General features: G+C 45.6%; 1 protein-coding gene across 1 annotated transcript in view; it reads right to left on the reverse strand.

Annotated features, from left to right (window-relative positions):
• Vstm4 (V-set and transmembrane domain containing 4) overlaps positions 1-23,647 on the reverse strand; it is an 88,601-nt gene that overhangs the window by 63,502 nt on the left and 1,452 nt on the right. The window contains exon 2 of the mRNA XM_070020790.1: positions 16,309-16,707. Within this exon, the coding sequence (XP_069876891.1) occupies positions 16,309-16,707 (399 nt within the window). The remainder of the gene's footprint in view (positions 1-16,308; positions 16,708-23,647) is intronic.

A 23,647-nucleotide genomic window follows, 5' to 3' on the forward strand; every position in this document is an offset into this window, starting at 1 on the left:
ACAAGCTTTGATAAATCTCACAAACTGAAAGTCTAAGCTAATGGGGCTCTATGTAAGAGATTAATGGATGTATGTTCCTTAGGCTTTCCTCACCTTTCCTAGGGCAAACATTTGATAGGACAATATAGCAAGTTTGGCAAGGCACTGGTGGCTCACACCTATAATCCTAGCTACTCAGGAAGCTAAGATCTTAGGATCATGGTTTGAAGCCAGCTAAAGCAAGAAAGACCATGAGACTCTTATCTTCAATGAACCACCAAAAAGCCAGAAGTAGAGCTGTGTCTTAAGCGGTAGAGCAAAAAAGCTCTGAACAAAAATGCTCAGGTGCAGCACATAGGCCCTGAGTTCAAGATCCAGGACTGGCATGTGCACATGCGTGCGCGCACATACACACACACACACACACACACACACACACACACACACACACGACACTAACTGTAGTGTTGGAAGATTAGAAAGAATTTTATCTTTTTAAAAAGAAAGACAATAATTGTATGGGGACACTGTCAGAGCTTGGGGAATGTTCTCAAGGTCTGCTGTAACATCTTGTGTCCTTTGCTAACCTTGAGCTATTTCTATGTGAGTTTGAGATGTTGTTGAAGGATGTGTCTGAGTCCAAAGATTATAAGGAACTGGGGCTAGTGGACATGGCCAGACCCACAGCCACAAGACAATCCAAGTCTCCACTTTATTAATAGCTCCCTCCACAGCGGACTTCATGTGGTTCATACAAAATGACCTTTGTGCCAGGTATTGGTGGCTCCTACTATAATCATAGCAGGTCAGAAAGCTGAGATCTGAAAATCAAGATTCAAATGCAGCCTGGGCTAGAAAGTCTATGAGACTAATCTCCAATTAAACACTAAAAAGCCAGAGTGGTGCTGTGGCTCAAGTGGTACAGCATCAGCCTTGTGTGACTATAGCTAAGGGACAGTGCTCAGGCCCTGAGTTCAAGCCCCAGGACTGGCACAAAAATATGGCCAGTTTCTCCTATCAGCAAAGAATGAAAGGGACCCAGAACAGGGGTGGATAGTCTTGAAGATGATAAAATATCTCTCAGAAACATTACGTTGTAAGAGCTAAAGATAAAGCTCACTGGTAGATGGGAGGTTTAGCATGCATAAGGTCTTCAGTTGGCATCTCAGAACCATATATCAAACAAAAGCATAAGCCAAGGAAAACAAGAACACAGGTTGCAATCAAAGATGGTCCATGTTAGTCAAAGCCTTCTGGAATAAAATGCAAATTTCTTGAAGAACATTCCTTTTTTACAATTTTTTTATTAAGTGGTTGTACAAAGAAGTTCCCATTCTACAAAACAGTATATGAATACAAAGTGTCTGATAACATTGTCACCCATCTCTCCTAACCCACCTCTCTTGAAGAACATTTCTAACAGTTTCCAGTGCAGTTAGCTTTTAACAGGCTAGTCTCTCAGATGAGAGACAATAAGTCTATCCACTGTGAACTAGGTTGCTCTTCTCTCTCTCTCTCTCTCTCTCTCTCTCTCTCTCTCTCTCTCTCTCTCTCTCTCTCTCTCTCTCTCTCTCTCTCTCTCTCTCTCACACACACACACACACACACACACACACATACACACACACACACACACACACACACACTACCCAACAAGCAGTCTAGCATGCCCCTGTGGCTGTCCTTTCTTATCATACTCACAGAAGAGCAGCCAGATCCACCCTCCCAACAGTCACCAGTGCCTTGTCCTGTAAGGTCCTGGTGAGAGCTGGGGCAGACATAGTATGTCCCCTCATCACCCCATATCTGAGCTCTCCATTCCTCCAGCCTGCCTTCATCTGGGCACCATAAGTGAGGGCAGTGCAGGACCTCCCCGAGGACTCAGGGCTTCTCAGTACCCAGCCAGAGAATGTGAAAGGGAGAGAGTGATCAGAGAAGTACATGGACATCCACGCAGTGCCCCAGCACCATCCCTCTGTTCTGAGCAAAGCTTTAGTGGTCTCTTGATCTGCTTGACCAACATGCTCACTGCCCAGTGGACTTTAGAGCTCACAGTAGAAAGAGGAATAGATTAGTTAAAAGGAAAGTCAGAAGTGGGGTGCCTAGGGCTCATGCCTGTAATCTTAGGTACTCAGAAGGCTAAGATCTGAGGATCTCAGTTCAAATGCAGCCTAGGCAGAAAAATTTGGGAGACTCAGCTCTAGTTAACTACCAAAATGCCAGAGGTGGAGCTGTGGCTTAAGTGGTAGAGCACTAGCCTTGAGCACAAAAGCTCAGAGACAGTGTTTAGGCCCTGAGTTCAAGCCCCAGAACTGGCATGAAAAAACTGCGAGGGGGTATGGATCAATAGGTAGAGCACCTTCCTGGTGAGTGTAAAGCCCTGAGTTCAAATCAGACCTACTTAAAAAAAACACATGTATGTTTAAAACATTTGAATTGTTTAGTCTTGATATGAAATGTGGGGTTTTTTAAGTAGTGAAAATAAATTTTAATTTAAAAAGTAAAGCCAGGAAGGGCAGAGTGGCAACACATGACCAACTGGAAGAAAGAAAGAAGGAAGGAAGGAAGGCAGGGAGGGAGGGAGAGAGGAAGGAAGTCGGTCTCGTTTGTTGATCTCCCACTTGCTGTGAGAGAAACAGACTCACTTTATGTGACAGGTACAGCTTACTGAGTGGCAGACACGTTGGCACAGTGGCAGGCTCAGAGCACTGTCATTGGCCTGGGCATCAGGCCTTGGTGTTGGCTATTTATGGTGACACATTCTAGTTCTGGTCCTAGAAGGGATTTCCTGGATGAACTAGAAGATGAAGGCCCTAGCCTGAGTTCCTACAAGAGCATCAGGACCTTGACCTGGGTGATCAATACACAGCTTTACCCCACAGGATCCGCTTCCCATGGAGGGTGGCACCCAAGATGCTGTAGTAATTTATGCTTGGGTTCAGGACTGAACCCAAGAAGCTAGAGACTGCACCACATTGACCACTGTCCAGAAAACATCACCCATTCCTCTGGCACTGTGTACAGTTAGGGAGTCTGTCTGCCTTGGGTCTTGCTTGAGAGGTATGCAATCTTGGCTTTTCCCTATCCTTCTGACTTTGTGCTTTACTCCATTCATTTCCCAGGGGCTCAACTGTGATGGGTGGGGAATGGCAGTTCTGGACAACACTGGAGGACAGGAACAAGTTAATAATAATAGAATCCTCTCTCCTGGGGGAAAGGATGTAAAGCCATCCAGCTGTATAGTAGTGTCTCATGTCTGTAATCCTAGCTACTGCTGAGATCTGGAGAATTGCAGTTCAAATCAGCCCAAGCAGAAAAGTCTGCAAGAACAAAATAACCAGAAAAATGCTGAGCTGGAAGCATTTCTCAAGTGGCAGAGAGCTAGCTAAGCGTGGAAGTTGAGTTAGTATGTGGTCTCGAGTTCAAACCTGGGTATGAGCAAAGAAAAACAAAGCAAAATGAAAATAAGCCATCTTCTGACTTGTCTTTTCCCAGAGTCTGTCTGTCCTTCCAGTGAAGCAGTGACCCAGATGACTGAAAAGCCAGCCATTCTGGTTCCTCCCCAGGGGAGCAGAATGGAGAGACATCTAACAAGGGACAAGTGAAGTCTACCTTGTCACTGCTCCACTGAACGTGGCTGCAAGATCAAACAGGCAGGATCAAATGCAACCCTAAGGTCACCAGACAAACTGATCCTATCCACACTGTGTCTGCAGGAAGCTGGTGGCAAACAAAGAGCCTCAGTTGGCTGACAAAGAAGCCAGCCCTTAGGGAGATGCCAAAACTAGGAGCTTTGAATCCTAACTTGGAAAGGAAGCCCCACCTACTTCCAGGGAGGGGCGTGTCATGTTTCACAGCTATGGCTGGCAGTTCATCCCTGGTGTTGTGACAATGCCTTGGGGGCACTGAGGGGCTCCAGTGCCACTCACCAAGAATGCTGACACCCTTTATCAGAATGGACTCAGGTATCCAGAAGAGAGGTGGCCAAAGATTCCTAGAGGTCTTGGGGGTGGGGGTGGGAAACCCATCTCTGACAGTTTCTGCCTCTCATTCACCTGTGCCCTCAATTCCCTTTACCATGAGTCCACAGAGAAAGCAGCTTAAATTGCCACTATAGATTATACCCTCAGTAAGGTGCACCATAAGACACAGAGCCTGCTGAAGGCAAGACTTAGCAGAGGAGAGGAGAGAAGACCCCAGCATGTACAGAGCACACAGGGAACTGGATCAGGATGCAGAAAAGACTGACCTCAAGTGCTAAAATGAGCCTCGGCCTTTCTGTCTTTCTGGCCAGACTAAGCTGTGTTCTCTCCTAGGTTCTGAAGATCTTGGCCTTGGAAGGAGTGACTTTCACTCAGCATCCTAAGGCCAACCATTTGCAATACTTAGATACAGGAGAATAGGTGCTTATAAGATGGAGATTGCCAAGCAGTGCCCCTAGGGAACAGCTTCTGGGAAGCTCAAAAATCTGTCTGAAGCCAGATGCTATAGCTCATGCCTGCAATCCTAGCTACTCAGAAGGCTGAGATCTGAGAATCATGGCACAAAACCAGCTTAGGTGGACAAAGCCAAGCTACTCAGGAGGCTCAGATCTGAAAACCACAACTCAAAGCCAGCCCAGGCAGACTCTATTCCCAATTAACTAACAGAAAAAGCCAGAAGCAGAAGTATGGCTCTAATGGTGATGCATCAGCCTTTAGCAAAGATGTAAGAGTATGAGGCCTTGAGTTTCAAGCACTAGTACTAACATGTACATGCACACACAAAAATCTACCTAATTAGGCAGACACTTCTCAGGAGATTCTGAGGCTCTTGGTCCCAGGATCTTGTTTGGAGAAGCCCTGTCTACTACAATCCTGGAAGAGAGATGGGCCTTGAGTCCAGGTAGATGTGGCAGACTAGGTTTGTGTTATGAAGAAAGGTTCCTATGAAAGAGAACTAGCCCCTAGCTCTCAACTTCCTGTCCAGCTTAGGGCAGGATCCAAAACCAGTAAAAAATAAACAAACAGTAATCAAGTGTATTTTTTGTCTTTTACCATCCTTTGTATTTACTTATAGATATTTAGGCACATTTTAGTTACAACAAATAAGGAAAACCATGCAACTTATATTTCTTTGGGTTTGGCTTACTTCACTTAATATAATTTTCCAAGTCTTTCCATTTCCTTATGAATGGTATGGTATCATGCTTTCTGAGGGAAGCATAGATTTCCAGTGTGTGTGTGTGTGTGTGTGTGTGTGTGTGTGTGTGTGTGTGTGTGTGTGTGTGCATGTGTGTGTGTGTATGTGTGTGTATCACATTTTCTTGATCCATTCATCCATCCAGGCACATATTGGTGATGGTAAACAATGCTGCAGTGAACATGGTTGTGTTGGTAGCTTTAATGTGGACCTGATAAATTATACAGGACTCTAGACATTCACACAGTTGAGAACAAAGAACGATATTCTTAGGAAAGGATCACAAAGGCTCAATAGCTAGTGCATATAATCATATAAAATGAAATGTATCTGGGCTGGGAAGGTGGCTCAGTGGTAGAGTGCTAGCCTTGCATGCTCGAGGCCCTGGGTTCGATTCCTCAGCACTACATAAGCAGGAAAAAAAAGCTGGAAGTGGTGCTGTGGCTCAAGTGGTAGAGTGCTAGCCTTGAGCTGAAGAGCTGAGGGACAGTGCCCAGGCCCAGAGTTCAGGCCCCACAACCAGACCAAAAAAAAAAAAAAAAAGAAATGTATCTAAATAAACTCCAAAAAATGGAAAAAAGAGATTTTCTATTTTTTTTGTGTGTGTGTGTTTCTGTTTTCTCCTTTGTGGCTGTTTTTGTTTTCTGTATGTATTGTCTTGTTTCTAAGTTTATCTATTTGGAGGAAGGTAAGAGGGGAGCACAGGAATGGTGGATAAAGGGTAAACAAATGCAGCAGTGATACTCACTAGACACTATTTTGAAAATGAACTATACAATTTGTGGGGCAGAGGAACAGAAAGGAAATACTGGGAGAAAGTCAGGGAAAAGTTGACACCATTCAAAAAGAGATGTACTCATTACCTGATTTATGTAACTGTAATCCCTCTATACATCACAGTTGAAAAAAAACAGTAACCAATGCTTCTTCAATTTATCCCAGGGAAAGTAAGAATAGCAACAAAACAAGAGAGAAAGCCTGTCCTATAAGTATTGTTCACCAAGGACTCCAAAAGGACTCTTTGAATGTACTTTTCCATACAGAAAAATATTATGTGCAGGACACAGATTTCAAGAAAAAAAATTACATTCCAAAGAGCAGGATAAGGCCAGGCCCCCATGGCTTACAACTGTAATCCTAGCTACTCAGGGGGCTGAGATTTGAGGGTCACGATTCAAAGCCAGCTGAGACAGGAAAGTCTGGGAGCCTCTTATCTCCAATTATCCAACCAAAAACAGGAAGTGGAGCTGTGGCTCAAATGATAGAGTGCTGTCCTTGAGCAAAATATAAAGCTCAGGGATAACAGCAAGGCCTGAGTTTAAGCCCCAGGACTAGTACAAAAGCTAAACTAAACTAAAATAAAAAGGGCTGGATACCAGTAGCACACACCTGTAATCCTAGCTACTCAGGAGACTTGAGACCTGGAGGATTGTGATTTGAATCTAACCTGGGCAGAAAAGTCTCCATCTCCAATTAACCAGCACAAAGATGAACTGGAGACATGATACACGTGGTAGAGCAAGAAAGCCAAGTTAGAGCTTGAGACCCTGAGTTCAAGCTCCAGGAACAGCCCCCAAATAAATAGGTATGTAGGTAGGTAGGTAGATTAGATAGATAGATAGATAGATAGATAGATAGATAGATAGATAGATAGATAGATAGATAGATAGATAGATCGATAGATAGAGCAAATTCAAATGTTGCTATACTCAGCTCACAGTCGACCCCTTCTTCAAGGGGACAGTTCCCAAGGATTAAACTATCCAGATGTTAACTGTGTCCCTACTGTTTATAATGGGGTCAGCATTCTTAGGCAACAGCAAGCCCAGAGAGACACAGAGATCTTCTGTTTCTGCTCTTAGAGGCTGGCTGATCACTTCCTGTCTCCCTGGCCTCTGCAGGACCCAGGCCAAAGATGGGCTCTCTTGGGGCTAGGACATAGTCCCATGCTGGAGGACAGCTGATGGGAAACAGCAAGGTTCCAGCTTGGTTTACTTTCAGCCACTCCTCCCAAGTTCACTCAGCCTAAGGCAAATTCTAGAACAAAAAGCATACAGAGCAAAGGAAAAATAATGATTAAGTAGCCTTCTCCAGGATGAAAGGCAGTTGGAAAGGAAGTTCTCATTCTGACAGGGAACTAGCTATTATATTACAAATAGTGTTTAGGGGTGTGTGTGTGTGTGTGTGTGTGTGTGTGTGTGTGTGTGTGTGTGTGTGTGTGTGTGTGTGTGTGTGTGTGTGTGTGTGTGTGTGTGTGTGTGTGTGTGTGTGTGTGTGTGTGTGTGTGTGTGTGTGTGTGTGTGTGTGTGTGTGTGTGTGTGTGTGTGTGTGTGTTGGTATTGGGGCTTGAATTCAGGGCCTGGTCACTCTCCCTTAGCTTATTTGCTCAAGGCTAGTATTCTACCATTTGAACCACAGTTCCACTTCTGGTTTTTTGGTGGTTAAATGGAGGTAAGGGTCTCACAGATTTTCCTTCCCCACCTGGCTTCTAAGCTCTCAGCCTCCTGAGAAGCTGGGATAGAGCTTGATGCATCATGAGGATGCTTCATGCATGTTTGCAAGTCTAGGTTTTTCATCTAAATCCATCCAACACAGTGGTGATTGCTGTGCAGGTCAGAAGGATGAAGGGTGTTTCTCTCTGGTATGTCATTTCACTCTGGTTATCAACTTTCCCCCCTTGATTGTGTCTGCACAAGTGGCCACTGTAAACATGGTGAAGTATGCTTGCTTCTTTAACCAGACACTTAACTGTCTAGTAAATTTCATTCCTAATTATCTATTCCAGGTCTCCAGAGAAAAAAAGAATTCATTCCTTTCTTCCACTGAAACCTGGAATCTCTGTTCCCTGTGGCATTCATTCAGTTCAGATATAATTATTAATTTCCCCTCTAACATTTCTGGGGTCAAACAAACATCCAGATGATAATCTCATTTCATCTTTACTTTCAAAACTTTTACAGTGACAAGTGAGTTCTGGTTTTCTCCACATATCGCATTGAAACCTGACATTGATTGTAGATCAAAGAACAAATTCCTTGATAAATATGCAAACTTGCTGGGTGCTGGTGGCTCACACCTGGACTCAGGAGGCTGAGATCTGAGGACCACAGTTCAAAGCCAGGCCAGCCAGGGAAGTCAGTGAGAGTCTTATCTCCATTTAATCACAAAACCCTAGCCCTAACCCTAACATCTGGAAAAAGAGCAGTGGCTCAAGTGGTAGAGCACTAGCTTGAACAAAAAAAGCTCAGGGAAGCACCCAGATCCTGGATTTAAGCCCCAGGACCAGCAAAAATACAAAAAAAAAAAAAAAAACAAAAACAAAAAAAACAACCTATGCAAAGTCTCAAATCTCTGCACTGGTGACCATAGAACTGGGCTGTGCCTGAGCCCAGGGGATCCTTGGACTTCCTGGACTCCAGTATACAACCCTCACCAATCCAGAGGCCATCCTCTCACTGAGTAACCCTACAAAGCCCAATTTCTAGGGAGAAACCAAGACAGACATCAGTACCTAGAGGACAAATCTGGGGTAAGAAGAAATCAGGCAGGGTGGATAAAGACATAAAGGCAGAGATGCTTAAACCTAGAGAGAGAGCCTGGTGGTAGAGCACCAATCTTGAACAAGCCAGCTGAAGAAGAGCTCCAGGCTTCAAGTTCACACACACACACACACACACACACACACACACACACACACACACACACACACACACACACACACACAATTAAAATAAGGCCTTGGGCTGGGTGCTGGTGGCTCACGCCTGTAATCCTAGCTACTCAGGAGGCTGAGATCTGAGGATCACGGTTCAAAGCCAGCCCCAGCAGGAGAGACCATGAGACTCCTATCTCCAATAAACCACCAGAAAACCGGAAGTGGCGCTGTAGCTCAAGTGGTAGAGTGCTCGCCTTGAGCTGAAGAGCTGAGGGACAGCGCCCAGGCCCAGAGTTCAAGCCCCACAACCGACAAAAAAAAAAAAAAAAAAAAGGCCTTGGAAGGACAGAGGGCAAAGGGAAGAAGAGGAATTTCTATACTGAGCAGGAGACAGGACACAATGACCTGGATGTTGGCGCCGAGGGTAAGGGGTGAAAGGGTGCTCCTGAGGGAGACAGGGATGTCAAAGTAAGACAGAGGCCTGATGTACAAACCACATGTCTGATTTTGAGCAAGTGAGCCATCAGCACAGTGTGGTGATGGTGTGGGGGGGGGGGTATTTGGAAGGGGGAGGGGGAGGGAAATGGGAGGGGGAGTAGTTAGGGAGCCAGAGACCAGGGTCACATGTGATGTTTGTACCTATGGGGCAAGGTGTTTTATTTACTTCAAGAGATATCAGTACTTGAAAAATTATGCACAGAGGCAGCCTTACTAACTTTTGTTTCTGATTTCAGATCATTCTGATTTCAGATTGGGAAAGCTCAACTAGTAAAATAGATGCAAATCTCCCCAAATGTGAAAAGCTCTAAAATCTGAAACACTTCTGGTCCCTAGCACTTCAGGTGAAGAATTGCTTTATTTCTCCCTACATGACAGATTTGGTCCCCAGAGCAGGACAGCTTTCCCTCATTTCAGGGTGACCTTGGAACTCACCTGATGAACAGCCACCTTGTCTGTCTCTAGGGATTTTTGATGCACTCAGATTTTAGGATGGACCTTGACTTGTTAGCCCCAGTTGCTTTGCAAGCAAAACTGTTTGCTGGTTGTTTCTTAACCTAAAGTACCAGGAGCTGAAAACACTTGGGGATCTCTTTACTAGACTCTGACACCTGCAGGATACAGAATTCTTTCCAATTCAGAACACTAGGCATACCTCCAACATAACAACAAAAAAAAAAACAACCCAGTGGTCTGGAGAAAGAGAGACATAGAGAGACAGAGACAGACAGAGAGAGATAGAGACAAAGGGAAAGGAGACAAAAGAGACACACAGAGACAAAGACAGAGGGTCACAGAGATACAGTGAAATAAAGAGACAGAGACATAGAGACAAAGATAGAGACAGACATAGAGACAAAGTGTTACACAGAGAGATACAGAGAGGCAAAGAAACAGAGACACAGAGATAGAGATAGACAGAGGGACAGAGAGAAGCACACAGCCATGGAGATAGAGGTAGAGACAGACAGAGGGACAGAGAGAGACACACACAGACTTAGAGACAGGGAGACACACAGAGATATACAGAGAGACATACACAGAGACAGAAACAGAGAGATGAGACACAGAGAGAGACAGAGACATAGAGACAGACAGAGACAGAGACAAAGAGACAGAGGGAGATAGACATGAGACAGAGCCAGAGAAGATAGAGACAGAAAGACCAAGAGAGATAGAGAAAGAGATACAGAGAGATACAGACAGAGAAAGAGACAGAGAGGTGCTGAACACTTCCAGCCTCTGCTGGAAGTCACCCCACCCGCTGCTTAGTCTCCCTTAATTTCCATCCTCACTGTGCACCCACCCACATCAATCCTGCTGTGAACCTATGATGTGGACATAAGGCACATTGGCCTTGCTTCCACCCACCAGCCTATTCCTTGGGGTAACACAGGGAGTACTCTGCAGTTCACTTCCTCTCATTTTTTTGTTTTTTGGTCAGTTGTGGCTTTGAACTCAGGGCCTGGATGCTGTCCTTGAGCTCTTTTGCTCAAATCTAGTGGTCTACCACTTTGAGCCACAGGAACACTTCCTTCCTTGTGTCTTACCTATGTGAGACACCACCTGAACCTACCCTGTCCATGGAATAAGCAAGAAGCTGTTACCTGCAAGTGGTTGTCATAGAAACAGAAGGAAATGGGGCTTTATTCAGCTGGAGTAACAATGTGAATACCCCCCCCCTACACACACACACCCTCCTCACAAGGAGGTGTGGCATAGCCAAACCTCCTTGGAAAGGGCTGCTGCCCCTCACTCTACAGTGGCTCCTCTTTCTCCAGGATTCTAAGCTGCTTCCAGAGAGCATGAAAAACCCACACAGTGAACACCAAGCTAAGTTAGCTCTTGCTACTGCTCAGATGTTGGTGTTTTCCAGACTCCACCCTTGGCCCCTGCCCTTTGGGAACCTTCCCATCCACAAGCTTTCTCTTGCATGGCTTGGAGATCAGCTCACACTGAGATCACTCCAGAGCTGGGCGGACATGGTAGTATATGCTTGTAACCCCACCCATCAGGAGACTGAGATGGGGGAATAGTGAGTTCTAGTCCAGCACAGGTTACATAAGCAAGACTATCTCAAAAAGAAATAAATTAAAATTTTAAAACATCACAAGAGAGCTTGAGTCCCACAGGTATTTGTGCCTAATGGATGTCCCTGGCCCAATGGCCTTTAGCCATCTCATGATGCTTATTCTCAGCCCTAAACCTCCCCATGGACTGGCTCGTTATCAGCCATGGCCCCATCAGGCACAGGTACTGAACATGCCCCTGTGTTTATGCTGAAGCTCTCTTCCTGATCCCTACCGAATAGGTCAGTAAGTACATCTCACCTGATTTCTTACTATCTCTCCATTCTTGTCACCAAATTTAACTCCCCATCATTTCAAGCTGTGCAGCAATGAAAGACTTCCCCTCTTTTCTTTCTAGTCTAGCCATCCCCAAATTCATACCCTAAGCAGCCAGTAGCAAAAGATCCGAAGTGGGTCAGTATTTTCCACAGCCTAAGGCACTCCAGCAGACTCCCCAAGATTCCCCTGTCTAGCAGTGTGATCAGCTGGACTGTAAGTCACTCATTCAGACTCCAACCCAGATCCAATAAACTAGAATCCTCTAAGGCAGTGGCTTGGGAGTCTGCCTTTGCCAATCAATGCAAAGTTGAGAACACTGGCCTAACAAAGTCAAGTGGAAAATCCTTAATGTTTGGTACAAACATGGTCCACCATGCATGTCCCCCTATATTATGTCACCTCATATAAACCACAGGTCTCAGCTCCAGCACTGTCCTCTCCTCCAGTCCTTAATGGGCCTCCGGTACATTTTTGTGGTCCTGTAGGTGAATCATATCAGTGGCTCCACCCACATGTTCACAGGTCTCTCTTCTCATTGGTGGCTCCACTCACATGTTCACAGGCCTCCCCTCTCATTGGTGGCTCCACCCACATGCTCACAAGCCTCCCTTCTCATTGGTAGTTCCATCCACTGCTCCATTACTCAGTTCCAGAGTAAGGAAGGTCAGTCCCATGTACTAAAGTTTAAACATGTCCACCAAATGTTCATGAGTTGGAAACTTGACTTCCAACATAGTGTTTACAGGTAGCAGGTGACTGGGCAGAGCCCTCACAAACAGATCAGTCCACTGGTCGCTTAATGAATGAGTGCATTATCACAGGGGTGAATTTGTCATCAAGGTAAGCTCTGAAGCATACTTGCCATGTGGCATCCTCTACCATATTATGAGAAAAAACAATCCTGTGTGTCTCCATCTCAACTATTTTCAGTCTCCATTTCTTCCTCAAAATTCATGATAAACCTCTCCTCCCTCTGTGAAACTTGCTTGCCAAATGTAAACTTTCCTGGACTTTCCAGACTTTCCACTAATATGCAGAGGTTAGTTCTTCCCCTGAGCCAATATAACGTTTTAGCCAATCACAAGCAGATTGTGAATGTGAGCGTGGGTCATCTGAGCAGAGGGTCAGGGTCCCTGTGTTAGGGAAAAAGGGAGAAGGCTTGATTGCCAGAGTTTGGTTGGAGGGCATCCCTCAAAGAAGTTATACATGCCAAAATAATTCGTTGTTTCTGTCTCTTCTGTTGTGACTCCAGTGATCCTTAGAAATCATATTTCTAAGCACATGATGTAGCTAGAAGCCCTCATCAGGCACAAGCACTGTGCTTTCCGACGGACAACATCCACAGCTATGAATATTAAATCCTTTTTATTTAAAAACTATCCAGTCTTGGACATTTTGTTATAGCAATGAATCAGACCAAGATATATGCCCGCTGAGTGATGGGGTAAACAACACCAACTAACACTAGCCGATTGTATTTCCCAATGTGAAATCTTCACTGGAGTATGCAAAGCTTGTCTAGCTGGAAAGACAGACCTTATCCCCCTGACAGGCTGTAGCTCATTTCCTCAACACAGTTACCTTCTCCAGTTTCAATCCATCCTTCTGGAAATGAGTTTCTCTGAGCTGACTGTGGAGTCCCATTAGTCTTGCCAGGGCAATAGACAAGGCATACCCTTCTCCCTCCCAAGTTTGAAGCAACAAAGATATAATTTAAGTACATAGTAGAAAGTCTTATTAAAATCATGAGAAATACAAATAAAATAAGTCATGGTGACCAAATAGTAGTAACCCTCCCATCTGGCACATGGTAGGTAGCCAAGATCTTCTGGAAATGTAGGGCTCAGTCTCCTCTTCCTCCATGAAGGGAGAGCTGCTTCAGAGCCTTCACATACGTCTTGATGAAAGTCTCAGCAAGCTGTGACCTCAGCTTGGTTCAGTTGCACTGGGCAATAACAGATCAGAGTCACCATTTCAGGCCTGGTGATTCATATCAAGACCTCCCAAGATGAGCCTCTTCGGTGTGTCCCTAAACCCCACCGAAGAAATCAAGGCTGCACACTCTAGAGTTAGAGGCTAGACACTGACAAAGATTCTTTCCATAACCAAACTGCAGCCAGCCTCCTCTGAGCCTTGGTTAGCTGGATCAATCTTGGTCTATGAACAGTTTCTAAAAGTCCCATACAGTATGCCTGGGACAATTCTTACTATGCCCAGTTGAGCAAACCCAGGATGACCAAAAGATTAGCTATCTTTTCTAGCCAACACCTTCTGAAGACAACTTGTACCCCACATCTATAGGAAGGAAGGGATCCCACTTCCAGAAGCTTATTACAAACCCAGATTACATTCCATTTGAGCCAGAGACCACACCCCCTTCACATGCTTTGAGTGTATATGTGCGTGTGTGTGTGTGTGTGTGTGTGTGTGTGTGTGTGTGTGTGTGTGTGTGTGTGTGTGTGTGTGTGTGTGTGTGTGTGTGTGTGTGTGTGTGTGTGTGTGTGTGTGTGTGTGTGTGTGTGTGTGTGTGTGTGTGTGTGTGTGTGTACTGGGATCTAAACTCAGAGCCTGAGTGCTGTTCTTTAGCTTTTTCCACTTAAGACTTGAGCCACAGCTCCACTTCTGGCATTTTTGCTGGCTAATTGGAAATAAGTCTTAGACTTTCCCACCTGGGCTTTGAACCATGATCTTTAGGCCTCAGCCTCCTGAGCAGCTAGGATTACAGATGTGAGCCACCAATGCTTGGCCCAATTACTTTCTGGTGATTTTTATGCTTCCTTGACTCTTCTGAGTCCTTCACTCACCTCATCCCAATTCTCCCTCTCCCTGTAAAAATGCCCTGTACCCAAAGTACATGCAAGTTAGAGTTCCATTCATTTCATCCTGGATTCCACAGGATCACAATGTTACTACTGAATTCAATCTGTCCCGACCCCTTCTTTATCTGACAGCACATGTAGTCCAACCAAGAAAGATAAAAAAAGGAACCCACTTCTTTCTGGGGCACTGGGACAGAAGGTAAACAGTATTAGAGGACTGTTGAGTACTGTTAAGACACTGTTAATGTTAATGATAAGCCTTTATATAGGTGTCTCTTTTAATGTTTACTTTTTCCTTCAATGCGCTAAGATGTTGGGATCCGGGTCAATTTGACTCGCTAATTGACAGCCATTAAACTCATTCTTGATTCCATGACCACCTTGAACAAAGGACCAACAGAGAAGCAGCCAACTGGACTGCTCTGGTGCCAGCTGCACTTGCTAATGACACTCCACAGGTGCCTTGAGGAAGCTAGATGCAACCTAAAGCACAAAGCTGCGACTATTTCAAACAGCTTGCAGAAGACTTTTGCCATCCAAAGCCTTGGTGAACTCTAGATGATCCTGAAGCCATTTCCACCCACACCAGGGGGAAACCACTTCCCCTAGTGGTCTAACAGAAGGCTTGAGACTGATACAAATACAATCCTTAATTTGCATAAGAGAATGCTATGATTGGTGCAAGCATTATCTCTCATGAGGGACTATGCTATGATGGGTGCAAACAAACAATCCTCTATTTGCATGAAAGTGTGCTAAGATTGGTGCAAGCAGCGTTCTTCATTGTATGTAGGATTATTCCATGATTGGTGCAAACATAGTTCATCAACTGTCATGTTTGGCACAGGCCAATCATGTGGCCCTATTGCCACACCCCCTTTCTGTCTATATAAGCAAGCCATGCAGGTCAACTTAAATCTAATAAATGTCTCTATAAAGTCATTTTTCTTACCTATTTTTAATTTTTATCATTAGTAGAGTGGGTTTAGCTAGGTACATAAAGAAAGACAAGATGTTAACAGCTGACATCTTGAGGCATATGGAGTTCCAGAGAGTAACTACATATGAAAGAAATAATAGGTATCAGAGGTGGTAGATAATGAGGGTTGTGTAAAACTGAAGATGAGAAACTGCAGTCCTTGGCTGCTCGCAGAGTTCCAGGTAGCTGCTGAAGGGCCCAGTTCTCAAACACTCTAGACTGAAAGCTTTAACACTCACCATGGTTGACTACAAATGCTGGTACCCAAGTCCTGTAGGAGAGTTACAACACCAGCAGGTACTGCCCGTGCTGTCTTCTACCACTGCTCACTGCTGCCAAGTTTTAAAAACCAGAGCATGAAGCCTCCAGCCTCAGTAACCAAAGCCGTAAGCCTCTGGCTTCTAAAGTCTAAAACAATAGCTAGGCCTCTAGCCCTCAGGGTTTGGAGCTGTGAGCCTCGAAGCTTTAGGCATTCAGAAACCAGGACTGTCAGCATGGGAAGATCTTCTCTTTACTTACTCATGATTCCTAAGTAAGTAGAGCAAAAGGACCCCAGCAAGCTGACTGGTAATATAATCTGTCAGATAAAGGGAGATTTTGCTCAAAGGTAGAGTTGCTAAACTTGGAATAGAAATTTGCTTCTTTCTGTCTTTGCTTCATATCTACACCCTATGTCAACATTAGAGTCCAAGTAAAGCTGTACCCTCACCCCACAGCTCGACTTACATGGCCACGGTCATAGAGACACACAAGATGCGGTCCAGCCCAGCAGAACCAACACAGGGTCTCCCCATGGACCTCCTCCTGACCTCAGGGTCCCCACATGGACCTCTTCAGACATGCCCTCACCTCTCATTTCTGTTGTTGAAGATCCATTAGACCAGGCCTTCCACTTGTTCTTGTACTTGCTGATTTCCTGCACTTTGCAGACATACTGTCCTTGATCCGATGGCCGGAGGGTCAGGACAGACAGCCGGTAGAGTGCCCCCCGTCGCTCCTCCAGCAGGCGCAGTCTCTGCCGATTGGCACTGCGACTAAAGTTCCCATAATATTGCACCACCCGGAGCTTGGTCATCTTGACCATCAAGGTCTCTTGGGAGTCAGAGCGTGCAAAGAGCCAGCGCACAGCCAGGAGGCTGTCCTTGCGCCTCTTCTGGGAGACGTGGCAGAGCAGAGTGGCATTTTCTCCTTCTAGGTAGTCCACCACGGGCCCTGGGGACACGGTGACATTGAGAGCCCCGCAGACCTCTGCAAAGAAAAAGAGGGAGAGAAAATAATGAATAAAGGCCCCAGCTTATGCTGGTGCAGATAGCCCAACCAGGAGCCACAGAGATGTCCTGACGCTGGTGGTGTCCGTGCTCCTGGGATAGCCAGCAAGGTAGTGCCTGTTGAAATTCATGGTCCATTTTCATGATGGTGAGAAGAAGAGGTTCTTTTAGGGGTATCTGCTGTCGGTTCCCACATTCTCACTTATACATGGTTCTTCCTTTCACATAGAATGTCAAACACGGACCACTTGGGAAAATGCATTTCTTGAATATTTTTAAATTAGTCACTGACATTTAACATTCGGAAGACTGGGATTTGGGGACTCTTGAAAATGTCCCCCCCTCATCTTTCCCACTACTCCCAAGGCTTGCTTTTAAAATACCCACGGGGCTCTCTCACTGCTCTTTTCTAGCTCTCTCTGCTCTCTCTCTCTCTCTCTCTCTCTCTGCACTCTCTGCTCTTTTCTAGCTCTTTCCTCTCTTTCCCAGCTCTCTCATTCCCAGGCCTTTCCCAGCCACATGGAGTGCCAACCTTGCCTGGTCCCAGCAGGTCTACTGAATAAACCTACCCCTAAAAAATAATAATAATAAAATAAAATACCCACGGGGCCATGCACCAGTTGATGACTCATGCCTGTATCTTAGCCACTCAGGAGTCTGAGATCTGAGGGTCAACGGTTCAAAGCCAGCCAGGGCAGGAAAGTCTATGAGACTCTTATCTCCAATTAATCACCAAAAAGCTTTAAGTGGAGCTTGTATCTCAAGTGGTAGAGCACTAGCTTTGAGCATAAAAGCTTAGGGATAGCATGAGGTCCTGAGTTCAAGCCCCAGGACAAGTACATACACACACAAAAAGTGCCCATGGTCAGAGCTGCCCTGTGGAAGGACAAATCTGCCCTTTAAGATAACTTGGCCTGTCATTCTTCCTCCAGCACTGCTGTTTGAGCTCTAACCAGAGTGCACAGTAAGTCATAGGGGATGTTAACTAGTAGCAATGTTTCCTAAGTGTTTTCCTTAGAATCCAGATCTATGTTTTCAGAGTTGAAGCACAAATTATAACAAAGAATGAATGAGTCCCAGGAACAAAAGATGTCCCCAAATGTGCTTTTTTTGTTCAAGATTAGCACTTTACCACTTGAGCAATAACTCTACTTGCAGGTTTTTTGGTGATTACTTGGACATAAGAGTCTCAGAGACTTTCTGCCCAGGCTGGCATTGAACTGCTGACCCTCAGATCTCAGCCTCTTGAGTAGAAAGTACAAGATTGTATATAGGTCAGGTACACTCCCGGGCAGGAAACTAGACTATCTATAAACTATACTACCTAAAAAATAACCAATGAAACACAGGGCTCAGCTCATAGAACATCTGCTTAGCAACTGCCAGGCCATGAGTTCAAAACCCAGTATTGTCAAAACAAACAAATATACTAAATAACTAGAAAGTTATGATTTGGGGGTCAATTTTCCTGCTCATCTCTTAGAAGCCAAATGCCAGTCCATATTCTACAATAATCCAAGAACCTTAACTTAATCACATCCATAAAGTACCTTCTTCCACTAAAGATAATACTCACAAGGGCTTAGGCCAGGATGGCTTTGGGGGTCATTATTTAACACCCCCACACATGACTTCGGCTTAGCCTTTGGTTACCTTTTAGAGAGAGTGGGGATAAACTCGGGAGAAAAGGCTAATGAAGCTCAACAGGACCCATTAGGCCTGCGTTCCTCCCTGTCAGTCCGGGAGATACCTGTGTGGGAAGTTTGGAAGAACAATCCTGTCTGAGTCCTGGGAAGTGGTGACTTCTACTTCATATGACCAAAGACACTTCATACAAGTGATACAGAAAAAGTCTCAGGTATCCTGAAGCATACTGCAGGCTGATGCCCAGCTCCTTCAGTGACCTTCCTAGTGTTGACAGCCAGGTACCAGTGGCTCACACCTATAATCCTAGCTGCTCAGGAGGCGGAGATCTGAGGATCAAAGTCAGAAGCCAGCTGGGACAGAAAAATCCACTAACTCTTACCTCCAATAAAGTAGTAAAAATAAATAAATAAAATAGCTGGAAGTGGAATTGTAGCTCAAGTAGTAAAGCACTAGAACAAAATAAACTCAGGGTCTGGGAGAGCACCCAAGCCTTGAGTTCAAACCCTACAACAGGCAAGGGAGAGAGGGAGGGAGGGAGAAATGGGCAAAGAGGGACTGTCCAGTCCCATCCCTGCCTCTCTCCCACTTTGGTGGGCCTCTTGCCCTAGGCCCTGCTAAACAGCTGACTGCTGAAGCCTAGCTGATGTGTACTTGTCTCTTCTCATGGCTCCCTATGTGCAGGGCAGCAGCTGGGACCCCAGGCTGACCCCACCCCACCCCAACAAGCACTGGAGGAGAGAGCAGAGAGACACAGCAGCTGCCTTCCAGACTCCAAAGCCAAGCCTACCCCAACCCCATGGCTCCCCACAGCAGGAGCCCAGGCAAGCTGGGAAGGCAGGAAATGGAGACAATATGGGTGAGATGACAACACAGCCCTGACCCCACTCCAGGCTCCCCTCTGGTTAACGCAGCAATGAAGGGATTATTTATAGTGACTGAAACCAGGAGAATGTGCCAAGTGCTCCAGTCCTCATGAGAGGCCAGATTCCATCCTGGAAACAAACTAGTAACCCTTCCATTCCTGCAGCCCAGGCTCCATCAGCAGTTCCCAGGAAAAGGCTTGGGCTGAGTTAACTCCCCTAGGCAACGAGCTGCTTTTCCCTTTGGCAGCTCACTGCTCTGCCATTATTTTGACCTGTTTGGGTCTCCAAATGGCCCCGCATCTGTTTCTTCCACCAACGTGCAAAGATCTTTGTTTTGGGCTGAGCTGTGACTCATATCCTCATCTCTGATATCTAAGGATAGGACCATGCTGGGGGTCTTTATAGGGGTCATTACTTAAAATGAGGTCATCAGGGTGGATGCCCTCTAACATGATTGGTTTCCAAAGAGGAAGAGGAGCTGAGGGTCCTGACACACAGAAGAGAGGACTATGCAGGGAGGAGGGGAGGAAAGGATCTGCCAGCCAAGGAGGGAAGGCTCAGGAGAAACCACCCTGGCACCTTGACCTTAAGCTTCTACCTTCCAGACTGGTGGTTTAGGTCCCCAATATGTGAAGTTTTTTGGTTTATTTCCCAACATGCTTTTGTGTTGTTGCTGTTTTGAGGGGGGTTGTATGTGTGTTGTGTGCCAGTACTGGGGCTTGAACTTGGGACCCGTATTTTTGCTTAGCTATTTTTGATCAAAGCTGGCTATCTACCACTTGAGCCACAGCTCCACTACTGGCTTTTCACTGGCTAATTATACATAAGAATCTCATGGACTTTTCTGCACAGATTGGCTTTGAACGGTGATCCTCAGAACTTAGCCTCCTGAGTAGCTAAGATTACAGGCCTGAGACATGGGTGTCTAGCTGGGACATTTTTTTAAAATGTCAGACTAAGAAAACAGACACAGCCCCCTGCCTTCTGCCAGCTGATAGTCACACCCACCTTCAAAATAGGGTAGATGGTGAACTGAGGTGACTGAGTCCTCACCAGTCTGAAAGCTTTGCTGACATCATATACTTAGAGTTGTAGGGTCCCCACTGCAGAGTCAGGTATGGCCTTTGGCACCACAGGTAGTTTTCTACCTGGCAGAGGTGGAAGCTTGGTGTGTGTATGTGTGTGTGTGTGTGTGTATCTGGCCCAGCCAAGAGAGACACAAGTATAGCATATTGCTGTAGAGTCAGCCCGGCAAAGGAGCACACAGTAGGATGTTTACTAACAGAGACAGTGGTCATCAGGACCTAGACTCTATGGAGAAAACAAAGGAAGGCAGAAAGGTGGGGATCAGGCACAGCTGCATCCAGAGGCCAAACCAGGAGAGTTCCATGACCAGGGTGTTCAGGCCTTCCCTCATACCTCCGCCAGGACAGTCTGAATGACAGAGCAGGCATGCCCTGCCCCGTAGGCAAAGGGGGCAGGCTGAGCCAGCACCGAGAGAGTTGACACTCACCATTCCTCCACCAGCTAAACTCACTCCCCCTCATAACGGCCCTCACCTTGCCTAAAATTGCTAGAGTTACACAGCCCCAAGGAATTGAGGAAGAGGAGCCCAACCACCAGCATACACACACATCACTCCTCCCCACGCAGAGCCCCAGCTCCTCCAGCCACACCATGGGCCACACATGCTGTGAAGACAGTATGCAAGCCCTTGTAGAAGAAAAAAGACAGATTGCAGGCACTGAATCAGACATTCCATTGCATCGTATCACCATCCTCAAAAAGCGATCCAGGCTTAAAACCAGCCTTGAATCCTAGGGATCAGGAGGCTGGGATCTGAAGGATGAAGGTTCAAAGCCAGCCTAGGCAGAAAATTCCCTGAGACTCTTATCTCCGGATTAACCAGCAAAAAGCTGGAAGTGGAAGTGTGGCTCAAGTGGTAGCGTGTCAGTCCTGAGTGAAAAAGCTAACGGATATACCTAGACCCTAAATTCAAGCTCCAGTACTATACCAACACAAAAACAAAACAAATAAAAATCTTCACCACCACAACAATAAAAAACATAGCTATTGCTCGGTGCCAGTGGCTCATGCCTATAATCCTGGCTACTCAGGAGTCTGAGATCTGAAGAACATGAGCTATTTGAAGACAGCTCAGGCAGAAAAGTCCATGGACTTCCTATTTCCCATTAACCAGCAAAAAGCCAAAAGTAGAGCTATGGCTCAAGTGGTAGAGCATCAGCCTTCAGTGACAAAGCCAAGTGACAATGCCCAGGCCCTAAGTTCAAGCTCCAGTACTAGCCCCCGCAATAAACAACAACAACAACAACAAAAATCATTATTGCAAGGTGCCAGTGTCTCACCCTGTAATCCTAGCTACTGAGGAGGCTGAGATCTGAGAATCACAGGTTCAAAGCTAGTCCAGGCATTAATGTCCAGTTAAACCTCACAAAGCCAGGACAAGTCATCGGAAAATTTAACTATGGTCCAGGGTTTGGGAAAGTCACAGAACAAACCTGATCTAGACTTTGAGGTCAAAGTAGTGATCTAGAAAGTTTACATCAGAAGTAATAAAAAAAAAACAGTAGTAGCCAGGAATGACTTTCCTGGAAGAGGGTCCCATCTGTGCAAAGGCCCCGAGGCAGTAGAAAACCCATGCAGACTACAAATAGAAAAAAATCTGTGTCTGTGGGTAAATTTCAACCCACTGTGGCTCAAGTACCCACTTCTGCCTGAATATGGGTCTCAGGAGGGAACCGGGCTAAACATGAAATGCATGTGCATGCCCCTAGGCCTTCCTCATTCTCTGGAGAGAAGTAACAGGCCATTGAAATTGTGGGTGGAGGTGGAAAGGTTGAGGCTGTTGTCTACCTGCGCTGGGCTAGAACTTGCATCGAACAGGAATGCATTCTCAGAGACAATCCTTAGCTTCTCTATCTGCAATATGGGTGGTGCCTTTCACGTTGAACACAAAGGTCCCATGAGTAACATCTTTAAAATGTGTGTTTTGTTGTTTGTGCTGATACTAGAACTTGAACTCAGGGTCTTGTGCCCTGCTTGGCTTTGCTCCTCAAGGCTCTTGCACTCAAGCCACATTTCTACCTTAAGTGGGAGGAAGCCAGCCTTGAGCAAAAAAAGATAAAGGGAGAGCATGAACCCCTGAGTACAAACCCAGGACTGACACAGAAAATAAAATAAAACCCATAGTCCCAGGAGGCTCTGTGAAGAGAGGCCACCAGAGTTGCCCAAGGGTGACTCATATTAAGCCATGACTCAACTTAGCTCTTATGCAGGACAAACATGGCCTGACAGAAGATCACCCATGGCTTCTAGGTCAAGCATGGTCCTAAGCTCTTTAGATAAACTCTCCAGTTTATCTTCATTTTCTGCTGATTTTCCATTTACAGACAAGAGAACTGAGGCACAGAGAGGCTAAGCAATATGTTCAAGCTCACACTGCACATGGTAGAACTAATATTTGAATGGAAATTAGGTGATCTGGCTTCAAAGACAACTCCTCTCACCCCCTCTGCATCGTAGCTTGACTTTGAGCAAATACTTGACCTGTCAGTTTTCTTTACTTTAAAATAAAAGGTGGAGCTGGATGCTAGTAACCCATGCCTGTAATCCCAGCCACTTAGGACTCTGAGATCTGAGGATCGTGGCTCAACCGGCAAAGGACAGGGAACTCTTATCTTCAATCAACCACCACAAGGCTGGAAATGGAGCTGTGACTCAAGTGGTAGAGCTCCAGCTTCAAGTAAAAAAAAAAAAAAAAGAATGAAAAGAAAAAAGGAAAAAAGCTAAAAGGACAGCACCCAGGCTCTGAGTTCAGACCCTGGTACAATAATCATAATAATAATAAAGTAAATAAAATGCAATGTGGGATCAAGTGAGCAGGAAGATCTTACTCCCACCAAGAAAGACAGGTGGAAGACAGGTAGAAAAGCCTGGACCTTAAGCAGGTCTGCAGGGTAGATGTTGAGACATGTAGCCTGTAGGCCATATGAAGCTCTCAAAATCATTTGTTACATGGCAAGACTGACACGATTCTGGCTGAAGGCTTATGGTCATTTTCCTGTATTGATCATGTTGTATGGCCTGCAAATGGTGCTATCAATATCCAAATGACACTAGGCCAACAACAATAAATAAAAGGTTACACACACAAGCACAATGACCTCAAATTCTAGCTGTCAGGACTGCCAAGGGCTTCTGGAATAAGAGGTTGCTCTTTACCTTGACAGTAGTCAGGGTCATACGACTTGAACCCTTGCTGATATCCCTGTGGTCAGAGGAAGTATGGACAGAAGGACCCATGCCAGTACACCCAGTGGTGGGGCTTCTGTATGCTGGCCACAAGTTCTGGCCAGACCCTGGGTCTAGCCAATCTCAGTTGTTCCACTC

The sequence above is a fragment of the Dipodomys merriami genome, unplaced genomic scaffold (assembly GCF_024711535.1).
Source record: "Dipodomys merriami isolate MVZ:Mamm:240054 unplaced genomic scaffold, mDipMer1.0.p SCAF_14, whole genome shotgun sequence".
NCBI lineage: Eukaryota > Metazoa > Chordata > Mammalia > Rodentia > Heteromyidae > Dipodomys > Dipodomys merriami.